At 38.5% G+C, this 26,676-nt stretch overlaps 1 protein-coding gene across 1 annotated transcript; it reads left to right on the top strand.

Annotated features, from left to right (window-relative positions):
• The first annotated feature begins 435 nt into the window (after positions 1-435).
• slc1a1 (solute carrier family 1 member 1) lies at positions 436-24,854 on the top strand. Its single transcript, XM_067418560.1, has 12 exons — positions 436-764; positions 7,833-7,973; positions 10,787-10,879; positions 10,959-11,073; positions 11,247-11,289; positions 11,370-11,474; positions 11,561-11,745; positions 13,482-13,589; positions 14,205-14,327; positions 17,049-17,243; positions 17,345-17,479; positions 23,424-24,854. The coding sequence occupies exons 1-12, from the start codon at positions 665-667 to the stop codon at positions 23,662-23,664; spliced, it is 1,584 nt and encodes a 527-aa protein (XP_067274661.1). The 5' UTR covers positions 436-664; the 3' UTR covers positions 23,665-24,854.
• The last annotated feature ends 1,822 nt before the right edge of the window (positions 24,855-26,676 follow it).

Raw genomic sequence — 26,676 nt, 5'->3', positions numbered from 1 at the left:
CTTTAAATATACTTTTACAAGTGCACATTCAATATAATCAGCATTTTCACAAGAGGGCCATCTGAATGCTTGTTTTCTCTGTATATTGCACCGTTACATGAAGAAATTAATATGTGTCTTAGTAATAGGCTATCTTTAGAGACTTCATTTAGCATTCAAAATTATCTATGGTATGTTTGAACGTGCTTTTTTCTTTAACTGGGGTTTAATTTTTAATCTGAACAAACAGTAAAAGGCAAGGTTTGTAATGTTTAACTATTGACAGAATTAATTCGATTTTTTTATAGACTATTGTAACAATATGCCTGTAGCCTATATAGATTATGTGACATCAGCACGAGAGTGGTGTTAGTAATATGTTATTCTTTGCATGTTATCTTTATATTATGATACGAAATAAAGGTAAAGCAGAGGTCAATCTAAAATAAATGACTGAGCAAAGGTTATCAAAGGAGGCACAGGCAGACTCAGAGAAGGAGCAGCAGCAGCAGAACACATCACCCCTCCCAACAGCAGCTGCAGCTTCACGGCAAACCTGCTGCTGCTGCCGCCGCCTCATATTATTCGCCAGCGGTCCTCCGTCTGTCTGAAACGAGGGGAAGAACGAGAGCCAGCCTCGCCATATTCATTCGCGTTTCCATATCAGCCCGTGCGCCCTTCCGTTATGGATATGCTGGGGAAGAAAGAGCGGAGAGGCAGAGATGTGAAGGGCTTGCTGAAGAGGAACTGGGTTCTAATTGCGACCATCACCTCGGTGATACTGGGTGAGACGAGCGCGTTCATCTTCCTTTGAGCATGGACACATTTCCCTGCATCTTATATCTTGCTTCATTGTCCTCTATCACACCTCATTCCTTTAATTATGTATCAACCGCTATTGTTTTTTTATTGGTAGTTTAGTGTGGCGTTACATGGTGGATCCGCCGTTGTGATAAGAGCAATTAAAGTGTTTATTTTTTGCATTTCGCTGCGTATCTGCAGGTGTGTTGATGGGTTAATGTGATGAATGAAGGCATTGATTAGTGTGTGTGTGTGTGTGTGCGGGCGTGCAAATATTTTACTACTGCCACAGAGAAACGTGACCAGACTTCCAGTATGACACAGTAAAATCTCCCTGTGCTCCACGTCACGTCACACAAGAAGTGACAAGTAGCCTATTATGAATTAGGGGAGACCGGGGCTAGTTGTCACACTTTACGCCAGCGTTTCATAGGCAATTTCTATACACATGTAGGCTACATAAAAGCTAATTGACCGTGTCTATCGTTATTGGCTAAGGGGAAAATGCATCATTTAGCCTACTTTGATTCTTGTGACAACATCTCAGCTAAAATGGAACGTTATTAAAACTTGAGCTAACGTCCTAGCAAAAATTGGCTACTAGCCTACTAGTTGGCCTACTTCAAGTAGCCTAACGATAGGATAACGTTCTTTTAAAGTTATCTGGTCTTTAGTAACAAAATATTATTTATAGGATGCATCGTTTATGAATCAATTTAAATGGACATTGTTCACACCAAAATACACAACATTCAGATAGATTTTTTAAAAACTGGTTTGTTGGATAAACTGTATGAATAATTTTAAAATATATTTCATTAACTTTATTATTAACACAATATTTGTTATTATAAGTCCAGATCAATCTCCAATTAATATTCTCAAAATGGTCATTCCAAAAGTATCTACCTCGATGTTACAGGGCAGTGAATGAAATCTATTGCATTTGTATAATATCTACACCATTCAACAATATCTGCCTTTTAAACTTAGAATTTTTTTGAGGTTCACTAATGCCCTGCAAAACTCTCAAAAAACCTAGTGGTATTGCATCAAATACAATGCTGTATTCTCGTGGAGATATTGGAATACCAAAAAACTCAGTATATGTAAATAAATAGCCCTCTTCATTTATTAATTGTGAGACCATTAGAATATCATATTTAACCCATTTGTCATAGAAGATTGATTTTTTTTCTTATATTTAACAATTTTATCATTCCATATTAACTGTTTATGGGGTGAAAAATTATGTTTGTATATAAGAAGCCAACATAAAAGAGCCTGACTATGAAAATTGGATAGCTGGATGGGGAGTTTGCTAACCTCAAAATCACATTTTAAAAGTGTCTTGTTACTTTCAAACATTCTCTGAACATTCCGAAACATTTGCAAAATTATCAAATGGAATGTTCCCTTAAAGGCACAATATGTAATGTGCCTAAGATTTTTGGATTAAAGTATCCAAAAACCACTGGAACAGTGTATTTTGTTGATTTCTGTACATTATCAAAATGTTTCCAAGAATGTTTAAATCCAGACAAATAAGCAACTTTCATGAGGACATGGACCATGTCCGTGCATCGATTTCTGGTTTTATTTTGTAGAAACCTTGTAGAAACACAGCAAAGACGCTTTAGTATATTATGTGTTTTATTAGACAGGTGAGCAAATGTTTGGAGACATTCATCAGCAGAAAACTAATCATTGTTATAGCTCAACACAGTTAGTCTTATTGTTTAAATCTTGTTTTCTTGATTTACCTTGAAATCATGTTTTCTTAATTACCATTTCACCATACCTAATATCAATGCCGCAGAGCGAACGCACAGAAAAGAAACTTTCAACTCACTCAAATGTATCTAATATGATAAACAGGGCTGCGTTACCTCACATACGCATGAGCAGAAAAAGCGGAAGCAGCATAATAAAAGCTCCCCGTATAAAAATTACATATTGAGGCTTTGATGTGCGAATAACCAAGAAATACATATATAAACGTTCAAAAATAACATAACTAAGCTGGAATGTTAGCATAAGAACATATTTTTGTTAGCAGGAATGCCCCCTTTTAAAAACTATATTTTACAATATATATCTATTAAAAATGATGGGGGAAAAACATGGTTAACCCAGCCTATGATGGCTTGTGGTCTCCCAGTTTAGCCAGACAAGTTTTAGACAGGTTTTACAACTTGGAGAGGCCTGGAAATCAGCTTAAATCAGACCAGACCAGCAAACTAGCCTAAGCTATGACTTTTCATGAAAATTATTATGAACTATTATGAAAAACAAAACAACTCAACCCACAATGAAAAATAGAAAACAGTAGGTACAAAATGTGTGTTATTAATAAATTACAACATACAAAACACGAAGAGAACACAGTTCAACCTTTCTGTTAAAATATATCCTCATCATCACACACTGTAGTTGAACCTTGACTTAATGTAGGCCTATATCACTGTAGTTTACCCATGTTATTTTTTTAGCATTAGCTATTAGTTTACAACATTGCACAAAAATGATTCTAATTGAATACAGTTTTGAATTAAAAATGCATAACATTGACGACGGTGCTGAGACAGCTTCCCCTGAATGCAAACACTTTCGGCTACATTGTGCAGAAGTGTAGAAAGATAATGGAAACTTTATGACAACCCTTTCATAATGTACAATTCTTGAAAATAAAAGCATGGTATTTTTAATTGTAAGTCATCAGAAATTAGTAGTTATTGCGTTGCAAACATCTGGCCAGTTCGGGAAGGCTTAGTCATCGGAACATTAATGGTTTAATGCTTTGCAAAAATGCTCAGAACGTACAGGCTGTCCAATAAAATCTCACTATTGCTCTATTAGGCATTTCTGAGCTGATCGTGAAACCATTAAGCAGAGGTCATAGATTACTCATTATATTCATTGACAAGACAATGAAATAAGTGATGGTATGTACTACCTTTATATTACATTTGAATATATTTCTTTGTATCATATTTGATATGTTATATATTATATGGTTTATACTAAGAGTAAATGCTAACAGTATTTATTCTAGTTTTATATTATATGTATACTGACACAGATTATTATGATGCCACGCATGCTTGTCACCTACAATAAAACAAAAAGTAGGTCAAGCAAATCACTTTTATTTACTCAGTCATAACACCATAATGCATAATCATTATAATACTAAGATGTAATAAAGATAAGTTACAGTACAACAGAGACTATTTACGGTGGCTTTTGTGGTCAACTGGGTTTGGTTTAGTCTTGTTAAACCTTCAAGACTTCTTCAGGATGGGTATTTGCAAGATATCTGATATGGCAATTTATGCATTTAAAATATATACCTTTAAATATAATATCGAATAACAAACTACAGTTAAAATATAATCAAGTACTTCTCATTTAGAGCAACACATCAAAATATGACAAATGGTTGACAGACTTAAGCACACTTTTAAAAAGTACACTTTGCAATAATGTCAAATAAAATGTTTTACTTCAAAGTATAAAGTATATGACAACTTGTCATATACTTTATACTTTGAAGTAAAACATTTTATTTGACATTATTGCAAAGTGTACTTTTTAAAAGTGTGCTTAAGTCTGTTAAGAAATATAGTCATGAAAGCGTACTGTCTCTAAAGGAGCACTTCAGTGCTGGGGAGATGAATCTGTATTTAAACTGGGTCATTAATGTAGTACAAAATGTGAAATTATTTTTGATTTGGTGCTTTCTAGACTGAGAAAAGACAGAAAATGTATTTTTGTCTCATGGGGATGAAAGACAACAATTCCCAGAATGCTTCGCTGCCCTTTGAGGCCACTCCCAAAGCCACCGCTACTGAACCACTGATCACTTTCTCACCACCGCATTCATCTTCATAAAATCAGTTCAGTTAGAGAACAGACACTACAATTAAAACTGAATGTGTGTGTTCAATATATTGTGATTTAGCCGCTGGGTGAGTGTCACAAACGCAGTAGGAGTCAGATTACACTCATCGTGAGTGAGCTGAGGTAAGAGCGGCAGTAACGTTAGTTCTTAGCGCATGCTCAGTCTGGTGCGTTTTCAGTTCATGCCTTTGGAAGCTTATCTTTTAATAGGAATTAATTTGAGAAGTTAAAACACTCACTTTGCTCCACCAACCGCACCGTTTTCATGAATTGGGGGGGGGGGGGGGGTGACACAATCATTCGAATATACTCCAGGGTTTCTTCACGCTGAAGTAACCCTTTAAGTACACTTAAGCAGTATTTTAGTTGCTTAATACTGCAAATAGTTTAAAATGTGAATTTTGCTAACATTACAGAAAGAGATTGGAACCTGAAATACATATACATTTCCTGTAGCTGCAGTGCAAGGTAAACCCAGCCTGATCTGCCGGCGATGTCATTTCACCCTGCAGCTCAAGATGGAAACCTGTAGATTTTTCTAGCCTGCTTCTGTTACAAATCTGCAGGGACCAATCGCAAAACAGCTTATCCACCAGGCACACTTTTGGCGGGTTTAACAAAAAGATGGATAGAGAAGCGATGGGTCGTTGGTCGATTGGTTGAAGGACTATCCAATTGTGTACAGAGTCATTTGAACTATTCTCGTTGATCACGCCTCTTGTGCAGTAGAGAATACAGAGCAGACTCCCCAGACCAATGTTCAAAATTAAAAGATTGAGCTTGCTCTGGTGATAGACTACAGAATTGCAAGATGTAAACGTGCAATTGCAAGAAAAAGTCAGAACTGTAACAAACTTGCAAAAATTGCAGTTGTGAGATATAAACTTGCATTTGCACACACAAAAAGAGTCATAATTGTGAGAAGAATTGGGAGTTCTGACTTTTTTTTCCCAATTCTGAGGGAATGTTTATTGCACCTTTATATTACGCAATTCAAATGCCAATTACCTTTTTTTATTCCGTGGCGTGAACAAGCTTCCATAAGTAATTTACCACAAATCAATATGAATTTATACACTCTTAGAAAAAAAAAAGTTGCAGTGGGGTTCTAAACAGAAGCTCTTGACTCAATTTTAAAGAACCCTTCCAGCCAAAAAAGGTTCTACCAAGGAGAAATGCCTAAAATTATTTCTTCTAGTTATAAAGTATGTTTATAAGCTGCTTAATTCATAAAAAAAAGAAAAGAAAAAGAATTAAATCTGAATCCATAAAATGATGGGAACACCTAAACTGTTTAGAACCTCACAGAACCCTTTAAAGGTGTGGTAAGTGTTATTTCAAAACCGTTTTAGAAAAAGGACTCGGGCCCATAGACAGTAAAAGAAATGGACCGAGCGATCCCATTGACGTCAACGGCTAAATAATGAAGTCAACCTAGGGGCACTCACTTCCTGATGGCTGAGCGAACTGCGCAGGCTCAGACGGAGCTTGAGGACGTAGATGTGACGTGAGCCTCCTGTCTGACAGCTGTAGGTCTTCTAGTAGATGTGGAAAGTGAAAGCTAAATCACGTTGTTTAAATATTTTCTCCCGTTGCTTTTGGCTCACTATGGGCTTCTCCCCATTCTTCCCCCTTGACTTTATCAGACTTCATGTCTCCACGTCCCCCCGACTGCCTCATAGACAGTAAAAGATTGCCTGCGAGCGTCTCCTCAGGTCTATACGGTAATTTCTCAACTGTGCGACAGGGTCGCGTTGGTTATGACGCAATCGTTAGCCTATTTTTACAAAAACAGCTTCTGCGGGGCGATAGTGTAAGATACAAGGTAATGGAGCCTTTTATGCATTGTCGTGTTTCTTTAGAAATAAACAATGGACAAATGGAGTCTTTAAACGTCTCAGATGTAAAGTTATTCACTGTCAAAGTGACTCAAAAATGAATGGGAGTCAATGGGATGCTAACAGCAGGTGATGGCTTGGTTAGCAATGGCAGCCCCTAGGGGTGGAACGCTTTCCGAGCACTAGATTACCCCCTTGCTCGGGCCGAGTGGAATAGCAAACTTGTAGCCAATCAGCAGGTAAGGGGCGTGTCTATGGTGAGAAGAAAGGCTCAGTGCGCATCATTATTCAAAACACACGAGACACACAGGATGAACATTAGCCTAGAAAGAACTAATATATGCTGGCTTTTGCTTGAATATGCTCATGTGTCACGTTCGCTTGTTTGTCCATTTGTGATCGTATTGTGGCTCACTTCAGCGATGATAAAGACCCGTTCATTTCCACTCCTCAGTGTTTCAAGGTTTCAAGCGTCAGTTCACAAAATGTGTCCGACAGGTACGATACTATACTCCTAATATGTTTGTTTCCTCTTTTTATCTATATAACCCATCCAATCATAATTGTAATATGTCGTTAGCTGGACTATCAAGCTTGTATACTAACGTTATCGAGTTGTTCATGAGAACTGTTTGTTTTGTGATCGCTATAACTCTAATCTGGTCATAACTGTAATATGTCTTTAGCTGGACTGTCAGATCCTGTTCTATCGAGTTGTTCATGAGAACGGTTTGTGTTTTTATGATCGCTATAACTCTAATCTGGTCATAATTGTAATATGTTTGTTAGTTGGACTGTCGTGCTCGTGTACGTTACTATCGAGTTGTTCATGAGAACGGTTTGTGTTTTTATGATCGCTATAACTCTAATCTGGTCATAATTGTAATATGTTCTTTAACAGGACTGTGCTTGTGTACTATCGAATTGTTCATAAGAACGCTTTGTGTTTTTGTGATGGATATTCACTTTTTCAATGAATATTCGACCTGGATTAGATACACAGAGATTCTGCCATAGCCGTTGATGCCTCTGGATTTACGTATGTGTGGGGCGGAGCTATCAAAATAGGACTGAGACCCTTTTTGGGGGTAGGGGCGTGTTTGTTTTGGTGATTTGGAATATCAACAACGGTTACCAGAAAGCACGTACCCCACCTTTAAGCTTGTGTTTAGAAGCTCATCTTTGTAATGTTTAAATAAGATATAGCTCTGCACATTCAGTCTGGCTTGATGCTGGTTTTATGTAGATCATGAGCTAACTAAGAGCTTCACATTTACAGTCAGTTTGACGTGCTTTTTGTATCACTTGCAGGGATCGGGCTTGGAGTGCTGGTGCGGGACTACACCTCTCTGTCCCAGCTGGAGAAGCAGTACTTTGGCTTCCCTGGAGAAGTCCTGATGAGAATGCTAAAGCTGGTCATCCTGCCACTCATCGTCTCCAGCATGATAACAGGTATCTCTATCACTCTCTCCTCTTCAGCCCGTTCCAATATATCCATTTACAGAGGTGATAAATGTTGCCCTGTCACGTGTGCGCTTTGTTTAGTTTAGTTTCCATGTTCCTGTTTTCCTTAGTTCCTTGTTAATCTCCTTGGTTCTTCTTTACTTAAGCCGTGAGTTTCCTGTGTTTCTTTGTCTGGTATCATCTTTGTGGTTGTGTTTATATTATCCCCTGTGTTTTCCTGTACCTTGAAAAGAGTTATTATTAAATAACTCCTCCGTCGTGCGCATGATTAAAGCCAGCGTGACACAACCAATATTTTATTTTTTACTTTTTTCCAGTCACCCACCATGTACATGGGTGTGTAAGAATGATAAGGAAAGTAGCATACATTTTATTATAACTTGCTGTAACCTTCATTTGAAGATGGTCTAATATAAAAGCCAAATGTGGAATGTTAGTCATACTTCTTTGTGACTCCCAAACATTTTTGTGAGCTGAACACATTTGATCTAAAATATTAACATTCCTGAAATAACCTGAAGTTATTTCCAAAATTGTAACAATACATTATTTTCATTCTTTGAAAAATGTTTATATATTTTATCTTTTTAAGTAAGAGCTGTATTATAATTTGTTTTATTTAAAAAATATATTTATTTATTTGATTTTCATTATCTACAGTATACAGTGCCACGGAAAAGTTTGGAAATGCACTAGATTTCCAAAGTTTTGGTCAATATCTTTATCAGTTCTTGCCGTAAAAAAACAAACATTGAAGGTACTTACAGTTATCACTGAAGACCAGCAATAATGATTTTCTTTTTTATTACATAACAATAGCAATATACTGTATACATATCACAGGCAGCTGCAGTGCCTGGTTACTGGATTATACCTAGCCCAGGTTTATGTTTTGAACATTATCAGATCAGCAGTCCCTGATTGATTTATGTTGTGTTTGGGTCATTTTGACCTGGAAAGGATTTTCTTTTTTCCGAAAATGTTAGTTAATGTTATCGCATTGGACTAAAACGTACCTACTTTGCTCACACAGGGTATATCTACTTTCCAATATTTATATTGGATATAATTTGTGTACTTTTATTTGTGTACTTTCCACCTTCGAAAATTTCTGACCTATAAAAAAATTGCTTATAAATCTCTCGTTATACTATATTACCCCCAAATATAATTTTTTATCTTTTTGTCAACTTGTTTTCTTCCAATTAGGACAGGTTTTGTATTTATATTTGAAACTGAATATTTGTAGGCCTCATTGATCTGAGTTTAAATTGGTCAAAAATCTATTGAAAATGAATGGGGGCGATCGAAAATAAGAGAAACATGCACACTCGTGCTACCACACACTCACATACACACACACATCTGGTTTACTATCTTTGTGGGGACTCTCCATAGACGTTATGGTTTTTATACTATCCAAACTGTATATTCTCTCTCCTTACACTGATCACACTTATCACACAAAACTTACATTATGATACAGCATGATTTATAAGCTTGTTTACCTTAATTTAGGTCCCCACAGTGACACGAGTCCCCATGAGTCTGTGTGCATTCAGGTTGAAGTCCCCACCAGGCTAGAAGAACATGAACACACACACACGTGGTGTGTTATTTTTATGTGGACTCTCTATAGGCCTAATGGTTTTATGTGGAAACCGTATATCCTCTTACACTAACCCTACCCATCACACAACACTTTCTAGATTTTTACATTTTCAAAAGAACTCATTCTGTATGATTTATTAGCTTTTGCACCCTTAGGGACCTCAATTTAGGTCCCCACAGTGACATGAGTCCTCATGAGTCTTTGTGCATTCAGGTTGAAGTCCCCACCAGAAACCAGGATAGAAAAACATATCCACACACACACACACACACACACACACACACACACACACACACACACACACACACACACACACACACACACACACACACACACACATAATGTTACACAAACAAACTATTTTGAGTATTACAAGCTTTCTTTTTTACAGAGATAAACTTTATTCTCAGATTAAGCATTTACAAAAAATAAATAAATATAAAACCTGTCCTAAATAAAAGAAAACAAGTTGGCAAAGGGAGTAAATCCAATATCAGGTGATAATAAAGCATAACAAGAGATTTATAAGCTATTTTGTTTTTGTAGGCTGGTAATTTTTGACCAGGAATACCACAAGTGTGACTGTTCCATTTGTACAGAAAGAAAGCATTTCTTCTGGTTAAACAATGAAGCACACTAGTACTCATTTCCCCCCACATATTTTGTTAAATATTGACAAATTTATTTGCAATCATTGAATTCCAAAATGATTACAAAACCTGTCCTAAATAAAAAAAAAAAAAATAATAATAATAATAATAATAATAATAATAATAATAATAATAATACAAAAGTTGGCAAAAAGATTGAATCCAGTATTTGGGGATAATATACAGATACCAAGAGATTTACTAGCAATTTTTTAAAGGCCGATCATTTTTGACCGGAAACACTGAAGTTATGCATAAGGGTTAAGCTTAATACTGTTCACATGATAGTCCAGTCAGAACACAGTTTAGACATTATTTATAAATAGCTCTAGTATTTCTCTAGGTTCTGAATTCATTATTTTAATATTTACATACTTTGCATTGTCCCTTATCACCAAAATCATCTAAAAAAGATAAGGATTTTTAATACTGATTATGTCGAAAACTTCATGCCTAGGGCACAGTATAACCCAATTGCAATGTAACTTGCATTGCTGGTGTCCTTATATAGTGTTAACATTTGGCCTTGATTCCTGAAGGAGTGGCAGCACTGGACTCGGAGGTGTCTGGCAGGATTGGTCTTCGTGCCGTGGTTTATTACCTCTCCACTACCATCATTGCTGTCATTCTTGGTGAGTCACATAAACATCAAATCAATAAAATCTAAAGACATGTATTGTGGCTGTTTAACAAAGATGTTGTGCCCAAAAGGAATCGTTCTTGTGACGACTATTAAACCTGGGGTCTCTCAGAGTGCTGAAAATATCGAAAGAGCAGGAAGTACGCCAAATGTGACCACTGTTGACACCTTGCTGGACCTTATTAGGTAAAAATTATTTGCACCCCTTGGTCTACCTTTGTTGTAAGAAAGATAATATAAAGTGCCTAAAAAATATTCAAACTCATGCAATGACATGTTGACCATTTTAAGTATTTCAAAAATATAATATGAATCTGTATTAAGCACTTAGGTGACTTTTTTCCCTCATTTCTTCAAAGGAATATGTTTCCTGAAAATCTTGTGCAAGCCTGTTTTCAGCAGGTAAAATATATGTTTTAAAATTTTGCTTAGAATAATCCAAATATAATAGTTTGTTGAAATGACCTTCATCTGTGTTTTAGTACAAGACACAGCGCAAAGAGATTGAACCATCGAAAACCAACATAAGCACAACTAATACAACTACATTTCCACCCTTCACTACCATTATTTCAACAGTGGCACAGGTAAGACAATGATGCTAAACAATGCATGGTAAAGAAAGGAGAATGAAGAACTGTATGCATTTATGTTTGCCTTCTTTGTGCTGTAGAATTTGACCAAAGACTACAAGATCGTGGGCTCATATTCAGATGGGATTAATGTTCTTGGTCTCATCGTATTCTGCGTGACTTTCGGCCTTGTCATCGGCAAGATGGGAGAAAGGGGACGCATCCTGCTCGAGTTTTTCGATGCTTTGAATGAGGCCACCATGCGACTTGTTCAGATTATTATGTGGTTAGTTCTGACACATTAAAAGCACGTCTTTAGTGGCAAGAATCTCTATTATTATTGCTCATACACAAACCTAAAGATGGGCTCTGAACCTAGAAACTACATAGTATCTCCCTAGCAATCACACAGAACACCTTTGAAACTACGGAGCAACTCCACACAAAAAAACCTAGAAACCACAAAGCATCTCCCTTGCAACCACTCAGAACACACCAGAAACATAGCAACTCCCCAAGAACACCCTAGAAACCACAAAGCATCTCCCTAGCAACAACCCACTCAGAACACACCAGAAACATAGCAACTCCCCAGGAACACCCTAGAAACCACAAAGCATCTCCCTAGCAACAACCCACTCAGAACACACCAGAAACCACATAGTAACTACCAAGCAACCTCCCAGAACAACCAAGAAACCACAAAGTAACTCCCTAGCAACCACCCTGAACACCCTAGAAAGCAAATTGCAACCACCCAGAACACCATAGAAACCACATAACAACTCCCTAGAAATCACCAAGAACAACCCAAGAAACCACATAACAACTCCATAACTAACCAGAACATCCTAGAAACCAAATAAAAACTAACCAAAACACCATAGAGACCACATAGTAGCTACCTAGCAACCACCAAGAAAGCCCTAGAAACCACATAGCAACTCCCTAGCAAACACCCAGAACACACAAGAAACCACAAAGCAACTTCCTAGCGACCACCCAGAACACCTTAGAAACCATAGTAACTTCTCAGAGAACCCTAGAAACCACAAAGCAACTCACCAGAATACCCTAGAAACCAAAGAGCAGATCCCAAGCAACTACCCAGAACATCTTAGAAACCACAATGCAACTCCTCGGGACAGCCTAGAAACCACATAGTACCTCCCAAGAACACCCTAGAAACAACATAGCAACTCCCTAGCAATCACCCCCAGAATACCCAAGAAACCACATAGAAACTCCCTAACAACTGCCCAGAACACCCTAGAAACCACATAGAAACTTCCTAGCAACCTCCCAGAACACCCTGAATACCACGTAGCATCTTCTTAGCAACCACCTACAACACCCTAGAAACCAGAAAGCAACTCCCCAGAACACACTAGAAACCACATAGCAACTCCCTAGCAACCACGCAGTACACCCTAAAAAACACATACCAACTCCCTAACAACCACCTAGAACACCCTAGAAACCCTTTAGCGACCACTCAAAAAACCATAGAAACTGCAGAGAAAACATCTATAGCAGCCCCTCAGAATACCCTAGAAACCACATAGCAACAACCAATAACAGTCTAGGAATTGCATGGCAACTCCTTAGCAACCCTTCCGAATACACTAGAACCTGCATATCAATCACACAGAACACATTAGGAACCACTCAGAATCCCCTAGAAACTACTAGAACTGCCTAGAAACCATATAGCAACACACACTTGCAGAACACACTAGAAACCACATGGTAACTCCTTAGAAACCATTCAGAATACCCTAAAAAATCACATAACCATCAGCCAGAAAACCTTAGCAACCACTTAACTATACCTTAGCAACCACCCACAACACCTTACCATATATTTTGCTCATATGCACCACAGAATCTACTTTTTATTAGCGTTATTCACTTGAAAAATAGTGTAGGAAGATATATCAATATCTGTCTAAATGTAAAGATTCTTAGGAGTTTGTGTATTGATTTTCAATGTAAGGATGCTTAACGAATGTTCTTCTGCAGTTACATGCCCATTGGCATCTTGTTCCTGATTGCCGCTAAGATCATTGAGGTGGACGACTGGGAAATCTTCAGGAAGATGGGCCTGTACATGGTGACGGTGCTCAGCGGGTGAAGAAGCTTCTTTAATGTTCTCTTGCTGATTTACTGCTGCTGTTAGACCGGCCCTTTACTGCTCCCGTACAGCTTCACATCAGCTCTGTTCACTCACAGATAAGAGCCAAGGACAATCAAAACTGCTCAAGCTGCAGATGTGCTAATAATACATTTCATAAACTCCAAATTTCCACTTATTTGAGTGCTATAGGCAACCGAACATCAGTCAGGAGATTCTATAGCTGCTGTTAAACAAATGCCATCTGCACTCGCGTGGAATGGGCCGAGAGGACAGGGTTAGGTTGCGCATTGCTGAGTCAAACAGAAAAATTGTAGGATGTAAATCCAAGGCCTGGCTTCACAGATATGGCTTGGGTTAAATGTTAGTTTTATTAGGACATTTAAGTCGTTTTTAATAATGTCCTTTAGACACAATAGCACGGACATATTTTAAGATAAGTTGCTTTCAGTTGAAACAGCTCAAATGTGCATTTTAGTCTGGGACTAGCTTAAGCCTTGTGTGTGAAACAACAAGGCAAGCGGCCTTGATAAAAAAAAATGTTCATCTCTTATGATAATGTACAATGGATTGTAAGGTTTAATGTTTTAAAATCTGTTTTCTTTTCACAGGCTAGCCATCCACTCCATCATTTTCCTCCCCCTGATATACTTTGTGTTTGTGAGGAAGAATCCATTCACCTTCACTCTGGGAATGGCACAGGCCTTGGTAACAGCTCTCATGATTTCCTCAAGGTGAGCCAACGTTTATTCTAGCATCTGTTTTCTGGGCTTGTTGACCAAAGGGCTGGAATACACTTCGGTGCCCTCCACTAATATTGGCCCCCCCCTGGTAAACATGAGCAAAGGAGGCTGTGAAAATAAATCTGCATTGTTTATCCTTTTGAGCTTTCATTCCAAAAAATCATATAATTCTAACCTTTCATTGAAGTAAAAGAATTGAAAAAGGGGGAAAAATCTCATTAACCCCTTAACTGTCACCCCCCTTTTTCAGAATAGTCATGAAAATGCAACTTAATCTGAACTTAAATTGCTGTAATTCAAGAATGCTTTGGAATATGGACTTAAGTTTGGTCTTGATTTAAAGATGACAATCAGCAGATTATTGCTGAAATAAAAGTTATGGAAATTTAAATTTACTGAAAATGAAAAATACAGTACTGAATATTTTTGATTTTATATAAAATATATATTTAAAAAAAAAAAAGCTTTACTCTAAAATGTGTATAAAAAGCCATATGTCTAACAAAGCTGTGTTCCAAATTCGAAGTTGATATCACAAAATTTTTAGTTTTTTAAGTGATATCACAAAAATTTAAGAGATTTTGTTTAGGCGCTATAAAAAAAGGTAGCCACCATTTCCATTGATTTCTTTTTTTTTTTTTTTATGCATTTTCCTGTACATTTCTGTCCAAATATAACTTCCATCATAAAACAGTCACTAAATATGGAACATTGAGACTCAGACCTTTCCAATGACATGTGTTTTGTCAAGATTAGAAAAGATTTTGATCATAAAGTAGTTAAAATACATTTCCTAATATGAAACATGACACCGCCCACTAGGGGAGGAGCCTGCAGATAGATTTTAGAGTACTGTTTCCATGGCAACGTAATGTCTGATTTCACAACGGTTTTGTTTTGGATCGTTGTCCTGATGGAAGATCTAACCACGGCCCATTATAAGATTTCTAGCAGAGGCTCTCAGGTTTTGATATCTATTGGTATTTGCTAGAATCCATGATATCATGTAATGTTTGTTAAAATTCAGTTATATTGGAAATTTAGAGGAGTTTCTGTGATTTTTTTATATTTATTTTGTGCTTACCATATGCAGAAGAGCTGTCAGAGAGCATATGCAGATCTATGCTAATGTCAGAAGTGGTACCAGTTTTTTCTTATTTGTTAATAATATACATTGTGTATAATCAGTGGTTGAAAAGGGATTTGGCAGGTGGGGGAACCCTCAAATTTTGTGTAGGTGCAACAGGGAAAAATTACTCACATTGGGACAACATATTGAGTATTGTGGTACAGCAATACTTTTTGGGACAAGAGTGTCACTTTGGCACCAAGTATCACAATACTTATTTACTTGATCTTTTAATGGTTTTATTTTGGTCCATCTACATCTACACTGCTATGATGATGTTAGCTACAATGTTAAAATAATTTCTGACACAACCCTGTTTTTCAAAATGTAAATTCAAACATAAAAATGGGAAGTATAAAAAATATTAGTTGCTAATAGTAGCCGATCTTGGTGCCACAATGTTTTCTATACCACAGAAATTATTAGTATTTAAAATAATAAAATAAAAAATGTTCAAAGCACAGATATACGATGAGTATAGTGTCTAACAGCACAAATGCATTAACGCTGCATTAAATTAAAAAAAACAAAAAACAAACAGGTTTTCAGAAACAGCCAGCAATGTTTGAATATACTGCTATGTTGGAGGGTTTGGGAAAAATTGATTACTCTGATCTACATATGTGCATTTTAAGATGTTTGAAGGCTAAAAATAATAATAAATAGCTTTCAACCTCTGTGACTTCATAGCTGACTACGGCCATTATTACAGTCGTGTAGACAGCCTATAGTTTACCTCAACACTTGGTCGGAGCTATTCCGTCGGGTTCAGCCACAGAACATTTACTGTACACATGATGTTGCGTTTGTATTCAAATGGATAAAGCGACTGCCTGGCGCTCGTTATCACTTCAATAGAGTGGCAAAGTGTGTCAGCGCTGTGTGTGAAACGATTCAGCTGCTCTCACGCTGTAACTGCTGGATCTATTTATTTATTCATTTATCTGAGGTGCCAGAACACAGTTCCGGACTGTTCCGGCCCACTTTAACCCCTGTGTATAACGAAGAGTGGAACTGCTTATAATTGATTTTCCAATAAAATGTTTTCATTTAAGTTATAAAAAAGCCATTTCAAATATGTATCAATTTTATTAAAACTGTATTTGATCAAATTGAGTTGGACCAACTCAGTTACATCTCATTGGATGAATAGTTTTTTTATAAGTTGTGTCTATATTTATTGGATATAAATCCTGCCCTCAATTAAATTGAGTTACTTTTTTGAGTGTAATGAGTACTCTGCATCAGCAGGCAGCCAACATTTCAACTTCAATGATCTGTCCAGGTTACATTAAAGTATTGCACAAGTATGAATGTTTATCATATACAAATATTGCACAAGCATTGGACATAAATGACTTCAGTGCTATGATTGTTTTTTGTTTTTTTGTGAAAAATCTGAGAAGAAGCCTTTTAATGTTGTGTTTTGATCATTATTTTTGGGCTCTGCAAGACTGCTCAGTCCTGCTTCTGAAGATGTGTTTCTTCAGTTTTATGTTTTTTAAACCCAAAATGATCAATGAAAACTGCTGTTCTGCCAAGTATAATGTTTTTTATAATAACGAGAGTCTTTTCTAAATCAGCTCAGCCACTCTGCCGGTCACGTTCCGATGTGCAGAAGAGAACAACAGGATCGACAAGAGGATCACTCGCTTTGTCCTTCCAGTTGGTGCGACTATCAATATGGATGGCACTGCACTGTATGAAGCTGTTGCTTCTATATTCATAGCTCAGTTGAACAACTACGATCTGGATGCTGGCCAGATTGTTACAATTAGGTAAGTTGGATATAAGCCAGTTGATGCGATATAATAGAGTTAAGTGGCTTTGTGAAGGACAAAGGCCTGAATAATATTTTTTTGGCATGTTCATTACATAGTATCACAGCAACAGTCGCCAGCATTGGTGCAGCAGGTGTTCCGAATGCTGGACTGGTAACCATGGTGATAGTCCTCACAGCAGTTGGCCTTCCAGCCAGTGATGTCACCCTCATCGTTGCTGTCGATTGGCTGCTGTAAGTATGTCTTTTTATAAGTGTCAGGTTTACTGAATGTGACAATAGGGGTGCGGGGATGATGTATTTTTGTTGGCCAACTTGGAAGTTAGCATCACACTGGTTCCTTCGACAGAACTCAAATAGGATTTTTCATTGGATTTTGGATTATTGAAAAAAATATTTTTTTTTCATAAAAGCATTTATGAACTTTGAAGCCTAAATGAGCAGATGTAAATACCTAAACGTAGGCTATAAATGAATTATACCACGATCACGACATCAGTGACAGTGTCACCACCTTTAAAGGGTCCGTTTGTTCAAAAATTTCTGTAATTAATTACTCACCCTCATGTCGTTCCAAACCCGTAAGACACTTTCATTTCAGAACACAAATGAAGATGTTTTTGATTAAATCTGAGAGTTTTCTATCCCTTCTCTGACAGCTACGCAACTGACGCTTCAAAAAAAGTTCCTAAAGAGATCATAAAACGAATCCATATGAATTGAGAGGTTTAGTCCGAATTTTCTGATGTGACACAATCACTTTATATGATGAACGGATGCAGTTTTTTTAGTCTCTTATTCAAAAATAAATATTCACCAACTCACACACTGTGGTAAACGAGAGCTCAAGCATGTTCGATTGGCGTGAGAGAACCAATGAGGTTCATTCTTGTGTTATGCAGCATGCTTAAGCTTCAGCGAGAACCAGTAGCCACGTTTGCATGCACTCTTTTTTGTCATTGCGATTAAAATAATTCCGATTGAAAGATTTAGTGGACTGTTTACATGAGACGTTATCTAAACCGATTACATGTGATGACTTTCAATCGCAATCATCACAGAGCAGTTTGTCTGCCGCTTCAGAAATGTCGACGCTGTTCTCTCCAGCCGCTGAAATGTGTACACGGTTGCCATAGCAACTCTCAACGGTCACCAGGACTTATACGGTTTCATAAAAGCTATTTATTTGTTGTAAAGTGTAATCATCTCAGAATAAAATTAATTCTTCTGTCAGGCGCAGTTAAAGTTAAAAGTCCCTGGGACAAACGCTGACAGGATGAGAGGATTTAGCCGGGCTATGTCTGGGTTATGCCAACAATCTTCATAACTTCTTACAAAATAAAAAGTTTACCCCTCAGAAAAATTAACTTTCCCGTCAGCATTATAGCATGAGAGCCTGTGAGCGCGGCGGTCAGTGGTGAAGGTGCGCGCTGTATCACGTCATATAAGGACGCACACTGAAAAGTAATCGGGTCAGGTCGTTTACATGGTTACATTTTTCGTTTGATCGGTTCATGAAAAGGTCAATCCCACCCCTCTCAAACCGATTAGAATTTCATTCGGTTTGGGCATTTTTATTCCGATTGAGGTGTTTATATGGAGCATTTTCATTCATGGATTACAGTGCTCCATGTAAATGCACCTAATGAGGTTCATTCTCAATGCATTCATTCTAAACTATTTTTTACTTACATTTTAAATTGCTGTGCAAAACAATGGAAAACAACAGTGCAAAAACAGCAATAGAACTTAATCCAAACTCAAACAGTAAACATTATTTAAGCCTATGTAGCCTTAGGAAACACAGTTTAATGTAACTGCTATACACAGAAAATTGGACTGCTGTTTATTTAACTAAACGTGGCAGGTTTCTCTTTAAGAACAAAAGCTTCTCAGCTTTTTGACAGGAAAGACGGTGAGATGCTGCACTGAATAGTCTCTCAGTGTGTGTGTGGTGCTTGGGGCTGATAAATACCTGCATGCAAACCGCGAAAGCAATGGAAAGTGGCCTTTGTTCGCGTTCCAGTAGTCAAGGGGATTGTTGCTTCTGGCAATGGATATTTCAGTTAGATGCGTCTTTATTTGTTGTGTGGCTGCACTTGCTCCGACACCGCTACGAATCGGGGTGCTTTCCTGTAAAATTTTGTTAAATATCTCAGAAAGTAAGGAAGTGTACGCCTCCTTACTTGTACGTAACCATTTCTCAAGCACCGCTTGCGGTGCGCTCCCCTCCGAGTCTCTTCCTTCACCTGATGTTTCAATCTCCCTCAGCTCTTCTTGTGTCATTTCACGCACTCACTGCTTTTTCTCTTCGTCAAAGTAATGTTCTTTAAAGTACGGGTCTTGTATAGTTAATACAATAAAGAGGGTTGGACTCAGTGTCTTGAAAGTCTTTTTTGTTGTTTTTACAGCGTGATCTGTTTCCACTTCTTTTCCAAGCAGACGCTTCAGTGCTGCTATCAAAGGAATAACCTCTGCAACCGAGGCTTTAGCCAAGCTTATTTCCTTGGTCATCTGTTCGAATGGGGAAAGCATCTATTAGCATCCACTGGTGTGCACTCAAAGTAGCGAGCAGATCGTGATCCGTCATATAGGCAGCTATGACACACTTCTGCTCAAGCTGACTTTGCAACATTTAGTAGGCTACATACTGCTACAGCGATTAGCTACATTTTGCTAGAGTTGTTTGGGTGGCATCCCAAACTGTATTTGTAAATCTTGCACTTGGGAATAAGCAAGTGGAGAATGTTTAAAGTGTCCCATAATTTTTCTCCCGAAGCATTTCTAAAATGCTGTGCTAACTCAGCACTCCCTCATTCGCAGCCAGCTGAAGTGTGGGTGCCATGCATGGTATGCTGTTCAGTCCATTGTTCTCCATAGCCTTTATCATGTTCCGTACATTATCTCAGACAATCACGTGCACATTAGACTTCTCAATGTGCCAAGTGTCAAGCATTGTAGACAAAGCATCAGATATCGCTGCTGCGGTGTGTGACCCAACAAACCCTAGTGAGTGAAGCTCACAAGCTCAAATGTTTTGCTATTTAAAATCAGGGTCAATCCACTGCGCTGTTAAGCTGTACTAGTTGGGCTAACGTCTGAGCTCCAAATGTCTGTGGTAAAACTTTAGAGTTTGTATGTCTTTGAACATGAGCTCATGAACGTGTTTTGCAACTCAGTCATTTATTGCAGGTATACCTGCAAGAAATGTCCTCTGTTTACGTTTCTCCAGAAGGTAGCAGAATCTCATTGAGCCCCATGTTAAAATGCCCAAACATTTGGTTCATTCTCGTGTTACGCAGCACGTTTGACCTTCCACAAGAGCCAATGAGATTCATTCTCCTGTTACGCAGTACGTTTGACCTTCCACAAGAGCCAATGAGATTCATTCTCCTGTTACGCAGTACGTTTGACCTTCCACAAGAGCCAATGAGATTCATTCTCCTGTTATGCAGTACGTTTGACCTTCCACAAGAGCCAATGAGATTCATTCTCCTGTTACGCAGCACGTTTGACCTTCCACAAGAGCCAATGAGATTCATTCTCCTGTTACGCAGTACGTTTGACCTTCCACAAGAGCCAATGAGATTCATTCTCCTGTTACGCAGCACGTTTGACCTTCCACAAGAGCCAATGAGATTCATTCTCCTGTTACGCAGCACGTTTGACCTTCCACAAGAGCCAATGAGGTTCATTCTCATGTTACACAGCACGTTTGACCTTCCACAAGAGCCAATGAGATTCATTCTCCTGTTACGCAGTACGTTTGACCTTCCACAAGAGCCAATGAGATTCATTCTCCTGTTACGCAGTACGTTTGACCTTCCACAAGAGCCAATGAGATTCATTCTCCTGTTACGCAGTACGTTTGACCTTCCACAAGAGCCAATGAGATTCATTCTCCTGTTACGCAGTACGTTTGACCTTCCACAAGAGCCAATGAGATTCATTCTCCTGTTACGCAGTACGTTTGACCTTCCACAAGAGTCAATGAGATTCATTCTCCTGTTACGCAGCACGTTTGACCTTCCACAAGAGCCAATGAGATTCATTCTCCTGTTACGCAGTACGTTTGACCTTCCACAAGAGCCAATGAGATTCATTCTCCTGTTACGCAGTACGTTTGACCTTCCACAAGAGCCAATGAGATTCATTCTCCTGTTATGCAGTACGTTTGACCTTCCACAAGAGCCAATGAGATTCATTCTCCTGTTACGCAGCACGTTTGACCTTCCACAAGAGCCAATGAGATTCATTCTCCTGTTACGCAGTACGTTTGACCTTCCACAAGAGCCAATGAGATTCATTCTCCTGTTACGCAGCACGTTTGACCTTCCACAAGAGCCAATGAGATTCATTCTCCTGTTACGCAGCACGTTTGACCTTCCACAAGAGCCAATGAGGTTCATTCTCATGTTACACAGCACGTTTGACCTTCCACAAGAGCCAATGAGATTCATTCTCATGTTACACAGCACGTTTGACCTTCCACAAGAGCCAATGAGATTCATTCTCCTGTTACGCAGTACGTTTGACCTTCCACAAGAGCCAATGAGGTTCATTCTCATGTTACACAGCACGTTTGACCTTCCACAAGAGCCAATGAGATTCATTCTCCTGTTACGCAGTACGTTTGACCTTCCACAAGAGCCAATGAGGTTCATTCTCCTGTTATGCAGTACGTTTGACCTTCCACAAGAGCCAATGAGATTCATTCTCCTGTTACGCAGCACGTTTGACCTTCCACAAGAGCCAATGAGATTCATTCTCCTGTTACGCAGCACGTTTGACCTTCCACAAGAGCCAATGAGATTCATTCTCCTGTTACGCAGCACGTTTGACCTTCCACAAGAGCCAATGAGATTCATTCTCCTGTTACACAGCACGTTTGACCTTCCACAAGAGCCAATGAGATTCATTCTCCTGTTACGCAGCACGTTTGACCTTCCACAAGAGCCAATGATGTTCATTCTCGTGTTACACAGCACGTTTGACCTTCCACAAGAGCCAATGATGTTCATTCTCCTGTTACGCAGCACGTTTGAGCTTTCGCAAGAGCCAATGATGTTCATTCTCCTGGTACGCAGCATGCAGTAGAAGTGCTAAAGTGCTAACTCGATTCTGGGTTTTGGCCAACAAAAATCCATCATGCCTTCATTACCCTACTGGGGAGTTCAAGTCCTTCTTGAAAGATCGTATTCACAAATTAAAGGGTTAGTGCACCCAGAAATGAAATTGATGTCATTAATGACTCACCCTAATGTTGTTCCACACCTGTAAGACCTCCGTTCATCTTCAGAACACAGTTTAAGATATTTTATATTTAGTCCGAGAGCGTATTCAAGTGTTGGCACACTTTACTGTCCATGTCCAGAAAGGGAATAAAAACATCATCAAAGTAGTCCATATGTGACATCAGTGGGTTAATTAGAATTTCTTGAAACATCGGAAATTAATTTTGGTCCAAAAATAACAAAAAGTACGACTTTATTCAGCATTGTCTTCTTTTCCTTGTTTGTGTTCAAACCTCAAATAAAGATTCAAACTCAAACTCACAGTAGCTGACCTATTGACTTAATACAGTAGCTAACCTACTGGCGGTTTTAGTTTCATATTTAAAAAGTAGCCTATTTATTTATTTTAAGTAGTCTATTATTTAATGAATTACTAGCTACTAATTACATCTTCAACAGTGTAATTCAATTACCAATTATTATGTTTTTTGGCTTAACAAAAATCTATCATGCCTGCAGCACCCTACTGGTGTGTTCAAATAAAGACTGCATTTAGGAGTTAATTCAGGTTTCAATGGCAACACTATCAAAGTCAAATTGGATCTGCAGCAGTCAGGTGGTACTGTGGTCACATGGTACAAGTGAAAGCTCTCAGAAATTTTACAGTGTACAAGTTGTCGTAATTACAATATGTCGTGAATGCATATTTGAATGCACTATATATAGGCCAATTTACACCGCACCAACAGACGCTGACCAAAGCGGACAAATCACCAGATTTTCAACAGACACTGATCTGGCAAAACCCTGATGTAGTGTCTGCTGCCGTCTGTCAGTGCAGTATGAATTGGCCTTATGATTTTGGGAAGGTTCATGTGACACTGAGCACTGAAGTAATGGCTGCTATAGTGTGAAAGCTAACATTGATTTTCCAATCAAATCAGCGATCGCTTCCGAACAATGATCAACGTGTTGGGAGATGCCTACGGTGCCGGAATAGTCCAGAAGCTGTCAAAGCGAGAACTAGAGAGGATGGACCTGATTTCAGACGTGGATGCGGCCAACCCCTTCGCCCTAGAGACCACGCTGGACGACGACGAGTGCGAGAAGAAATCTTACGTGAACGGCGGATTCACCATCGACAAAAGCGACGCCATTTCCTTCACCGAGACCTCACAGTTCTAGAGGTCGCGCTGAAAATGTGACATCACTGAAAGGAGGGTTCAGAGAGGTAGGAGCCATTCATAAAAGCAGTGCCATGACTAGGACTGAAAGTCATTACCGAGGACATGATTGAGCGCAGACATTAGCAATACCTGCCCTTGAGGTTCTCCTTCCTTCATTTTCCCAACCACGCTCTTGAACTTACATGTGCGCTTGACAGAGAGAAAAATGTCCGTAAGGAAACTATGTGCTTCCACAGCTAATTAACATATTGCTATGATTTATGCAAAGCGTTTTTTCCTTTTATTAACTGCAGTTGTTTCCTTAGGTTTTGTATTAACAAATATCTTTTTAGCAGTAGATGATTATCGTGTTAGTCTGTATGGGAAGGAGCTCTGTGCAATATTGCGCATCGATTTGAAAGAGACTGTACAGTAAGCATTTCAACAAAGAGCATGTTGCTAACTCGCTAATGTTATTATACACAGCAAAACAAAACAAAAAGCTGAATTTAAGGTTATCGAAATCCACTTTTTGTTCTTTGCAAATTATATTTAGAAGTTTTAGACTCGGTAAAGTGTGAAATTTTGCCAGTTCTGTATTTGCACTTGCTATTGAGAGCCAAATGTTTATGAGCTTTGCGTGTCTTTCATTTCAGATTTGTGCCAAATTGTTGATATGAAGGGGAACATTTTTATACAAACTTCTAAAATAAAATGAAACTGCATGAAAAGGATTTGATATGAAGTACAGGAATGGCCTTGAGAATGAAAATCAGATCCTTTGTACACAGTTATTTTGTCATGACACTGAAAGTGGCAAGCCTTAATAGTTTCTTCAGCAAGCCACTAGTTTTATGGTTTCGCGTCTTTGTTATTGTTGAATCAGAGCTATTTTGAAGAATGTTTTTTAAAAGACTATACACCGATGATGTTGTCAGTGCCAAATTTTTGCCATTGAACCATTTTTAAGTTTCTTTTACAGTATTTAATTTCTCTATATTTTGTGTTACATCAGAAATGAGAGGAAATGATCAATGTGAAGCATTAATGGTCTGTGTTTAAGGTTCTGGAACTGAATTAACACCATAAAGCACACCATTGTACAACTGTATTTATACAGTACAGTAGTCAAACTAGTTATACTGTATGATTCAACAAGTACTGTATGTGTATCCACAAAATAATAAAGACATGTCAACACCTGAAAAATTGCTAAATTGATTTTTTTACTTGACAAAATACCATGAGATGTTTAACATGTTTCAGCTCGTTTTGTGTAATGTTCCTAATTTGATATATAGAGGGTATGCATTGACATCTCTTTCCCGCTGGAACACACTCCCTTGGCCAGACTGTGGGGCAGAACGAACTATTATCAGTTTAAACTAAAGGTTGGGCTCAATATAGTGTTCCTTACAAACTGCCAAAGATCCAGTGATCCATGGATATTGGCATGCAGCCAGGAATCGTGTTTCCTGACATTTATATGTGCCTGATTTCAACACTGGGGAAAAACATGAAGCAAATTTGCCTGTAAACGCTTTATATAAATACAATGTAGGTAGTTCTAAATCTGGGTGATCACTTATATCAATGTTATTTACACTGATCGATCAGGTCAAGTGATTAACTTTTTTTATCTCTTCATCAATGCACCTGTTTGTGGGTGGGATATATTCATAGACAGTAAAAGAAATGGACCCATAGACTTCAACGGCGAAAAGTGAGGTCAATTAGAAGCACTCACTTCCTGATGGCTGAGCGTACTGCGCAGGCTCAGACTGAGCTTGAGGACGTAGATGTGACGTGAGCAACCTGTCTGACAGTTGTAGGTCTTCTGGTAGTTGTGGAAAGTAAAATCTGAATTACGTTGTTTAAATGTTTTGTCCCGTTGCTTTTGGCTCACTATGGGCTTCTCCCCATTCTTCTCCCTTGACTTTATGTCTCCACATCCCCCCGACTGTCTCATAGACAGTAAAAGATTGTTTCTGAGCGTCTCCACTTGTCTATACGGTAATTTCTCAACTGTATGACAGTCGCGTTGGTTATGATGCCTATTTGATGCGTTAGCCTATTTCTATTTAGAAGCAGGAAAAATGGTCAAGACCAGTCAGGGTGCCCATGCTGACCCCTGTCCACTGCTGAAAGCACCAACAGTGGGCACTTGAGCATCAGAACTGGCCCTCGGAGCAATGGGAAAAGGTGGTCTGGTCTGATAAATCATGTTTTCTGTTACATCACGTAGATGGCTGTATTTGTGTGTGTGTGTCGCTTGCCTGGGGAACACATGGCACCAGGATGCACTATGGGAAGAAGGCAAGCCGGCAGAGGCAGTGTGATGCTTTGGGCAATGTTCTCCTGGGAAAGCTTGGTTCCTGCCATCAATGTGGATGTTACTTTTGACACATACCACCTACCTAAGCATTGTTGCAGACCATGTACAACCTTTCATTGAAACGTATTCCCTGGTGGCTGTGGACTGTTAGCAAGATAATGTGCCCTGCCACAAAGCAAAAATGTAACGGTTTGAGGAGCACAACAAGTTTGAGATGTTGACTTCAACACCAAAATTCCCCAGATCTCAATCCAATCGAGCATCTGTGGGATGTGCTGAACAAACTAGTCCGATCCCTGGAGGCCCAACCTCACAACTTACAGGACTTAAAAGGATCTGGTGCTAACATCTTGGTGCCAGATACCACAGCACACCTTCGGGAGTTTAGTAGAGTCCATGACTCAACGGGTCAGGGCTGTTTTGGCAGAAAAGGGAGACCAACATATTAGGAAGGTGGTCATAATGCTATGACTGATCGGTGTATATAGCATCATGTCGTCCAGCCCCAAAACGTATATAGTTGAACAGAACGATGGTAAATATTTAATTGACGATTTATCAATACAATATATAACAATACAATATATGGTATGATTTTACCCCAGCATTCAACATATTGACACAAAATGTTAACTACAAATCCACATTTAGAGTCCAGCTGTTTCTGTGAATTGCAGTAATTCATTTGGTTCTCCT

Source organism: Pseudorasbora parva, chromosome 1 (genome assembly GCF_024679245.1).
Source record: "Pseudorasbora parva isolate DD20220531a chromosome 1, ASM2467924v1, whole genome shotgun sequence".
NCBI classification, from domain to species: domain Eukaryota; kingdom Metazoa; phylum Chordata; class Actinopteri; order Cypriniformes; family Gobionidae; genus Pseudorasbora; species Pseudorasbora parva.
Note: the sequence above shows the minus strand (reverse complement) of the source record. Positions and strands in the feature narration are given on the sequence as shown.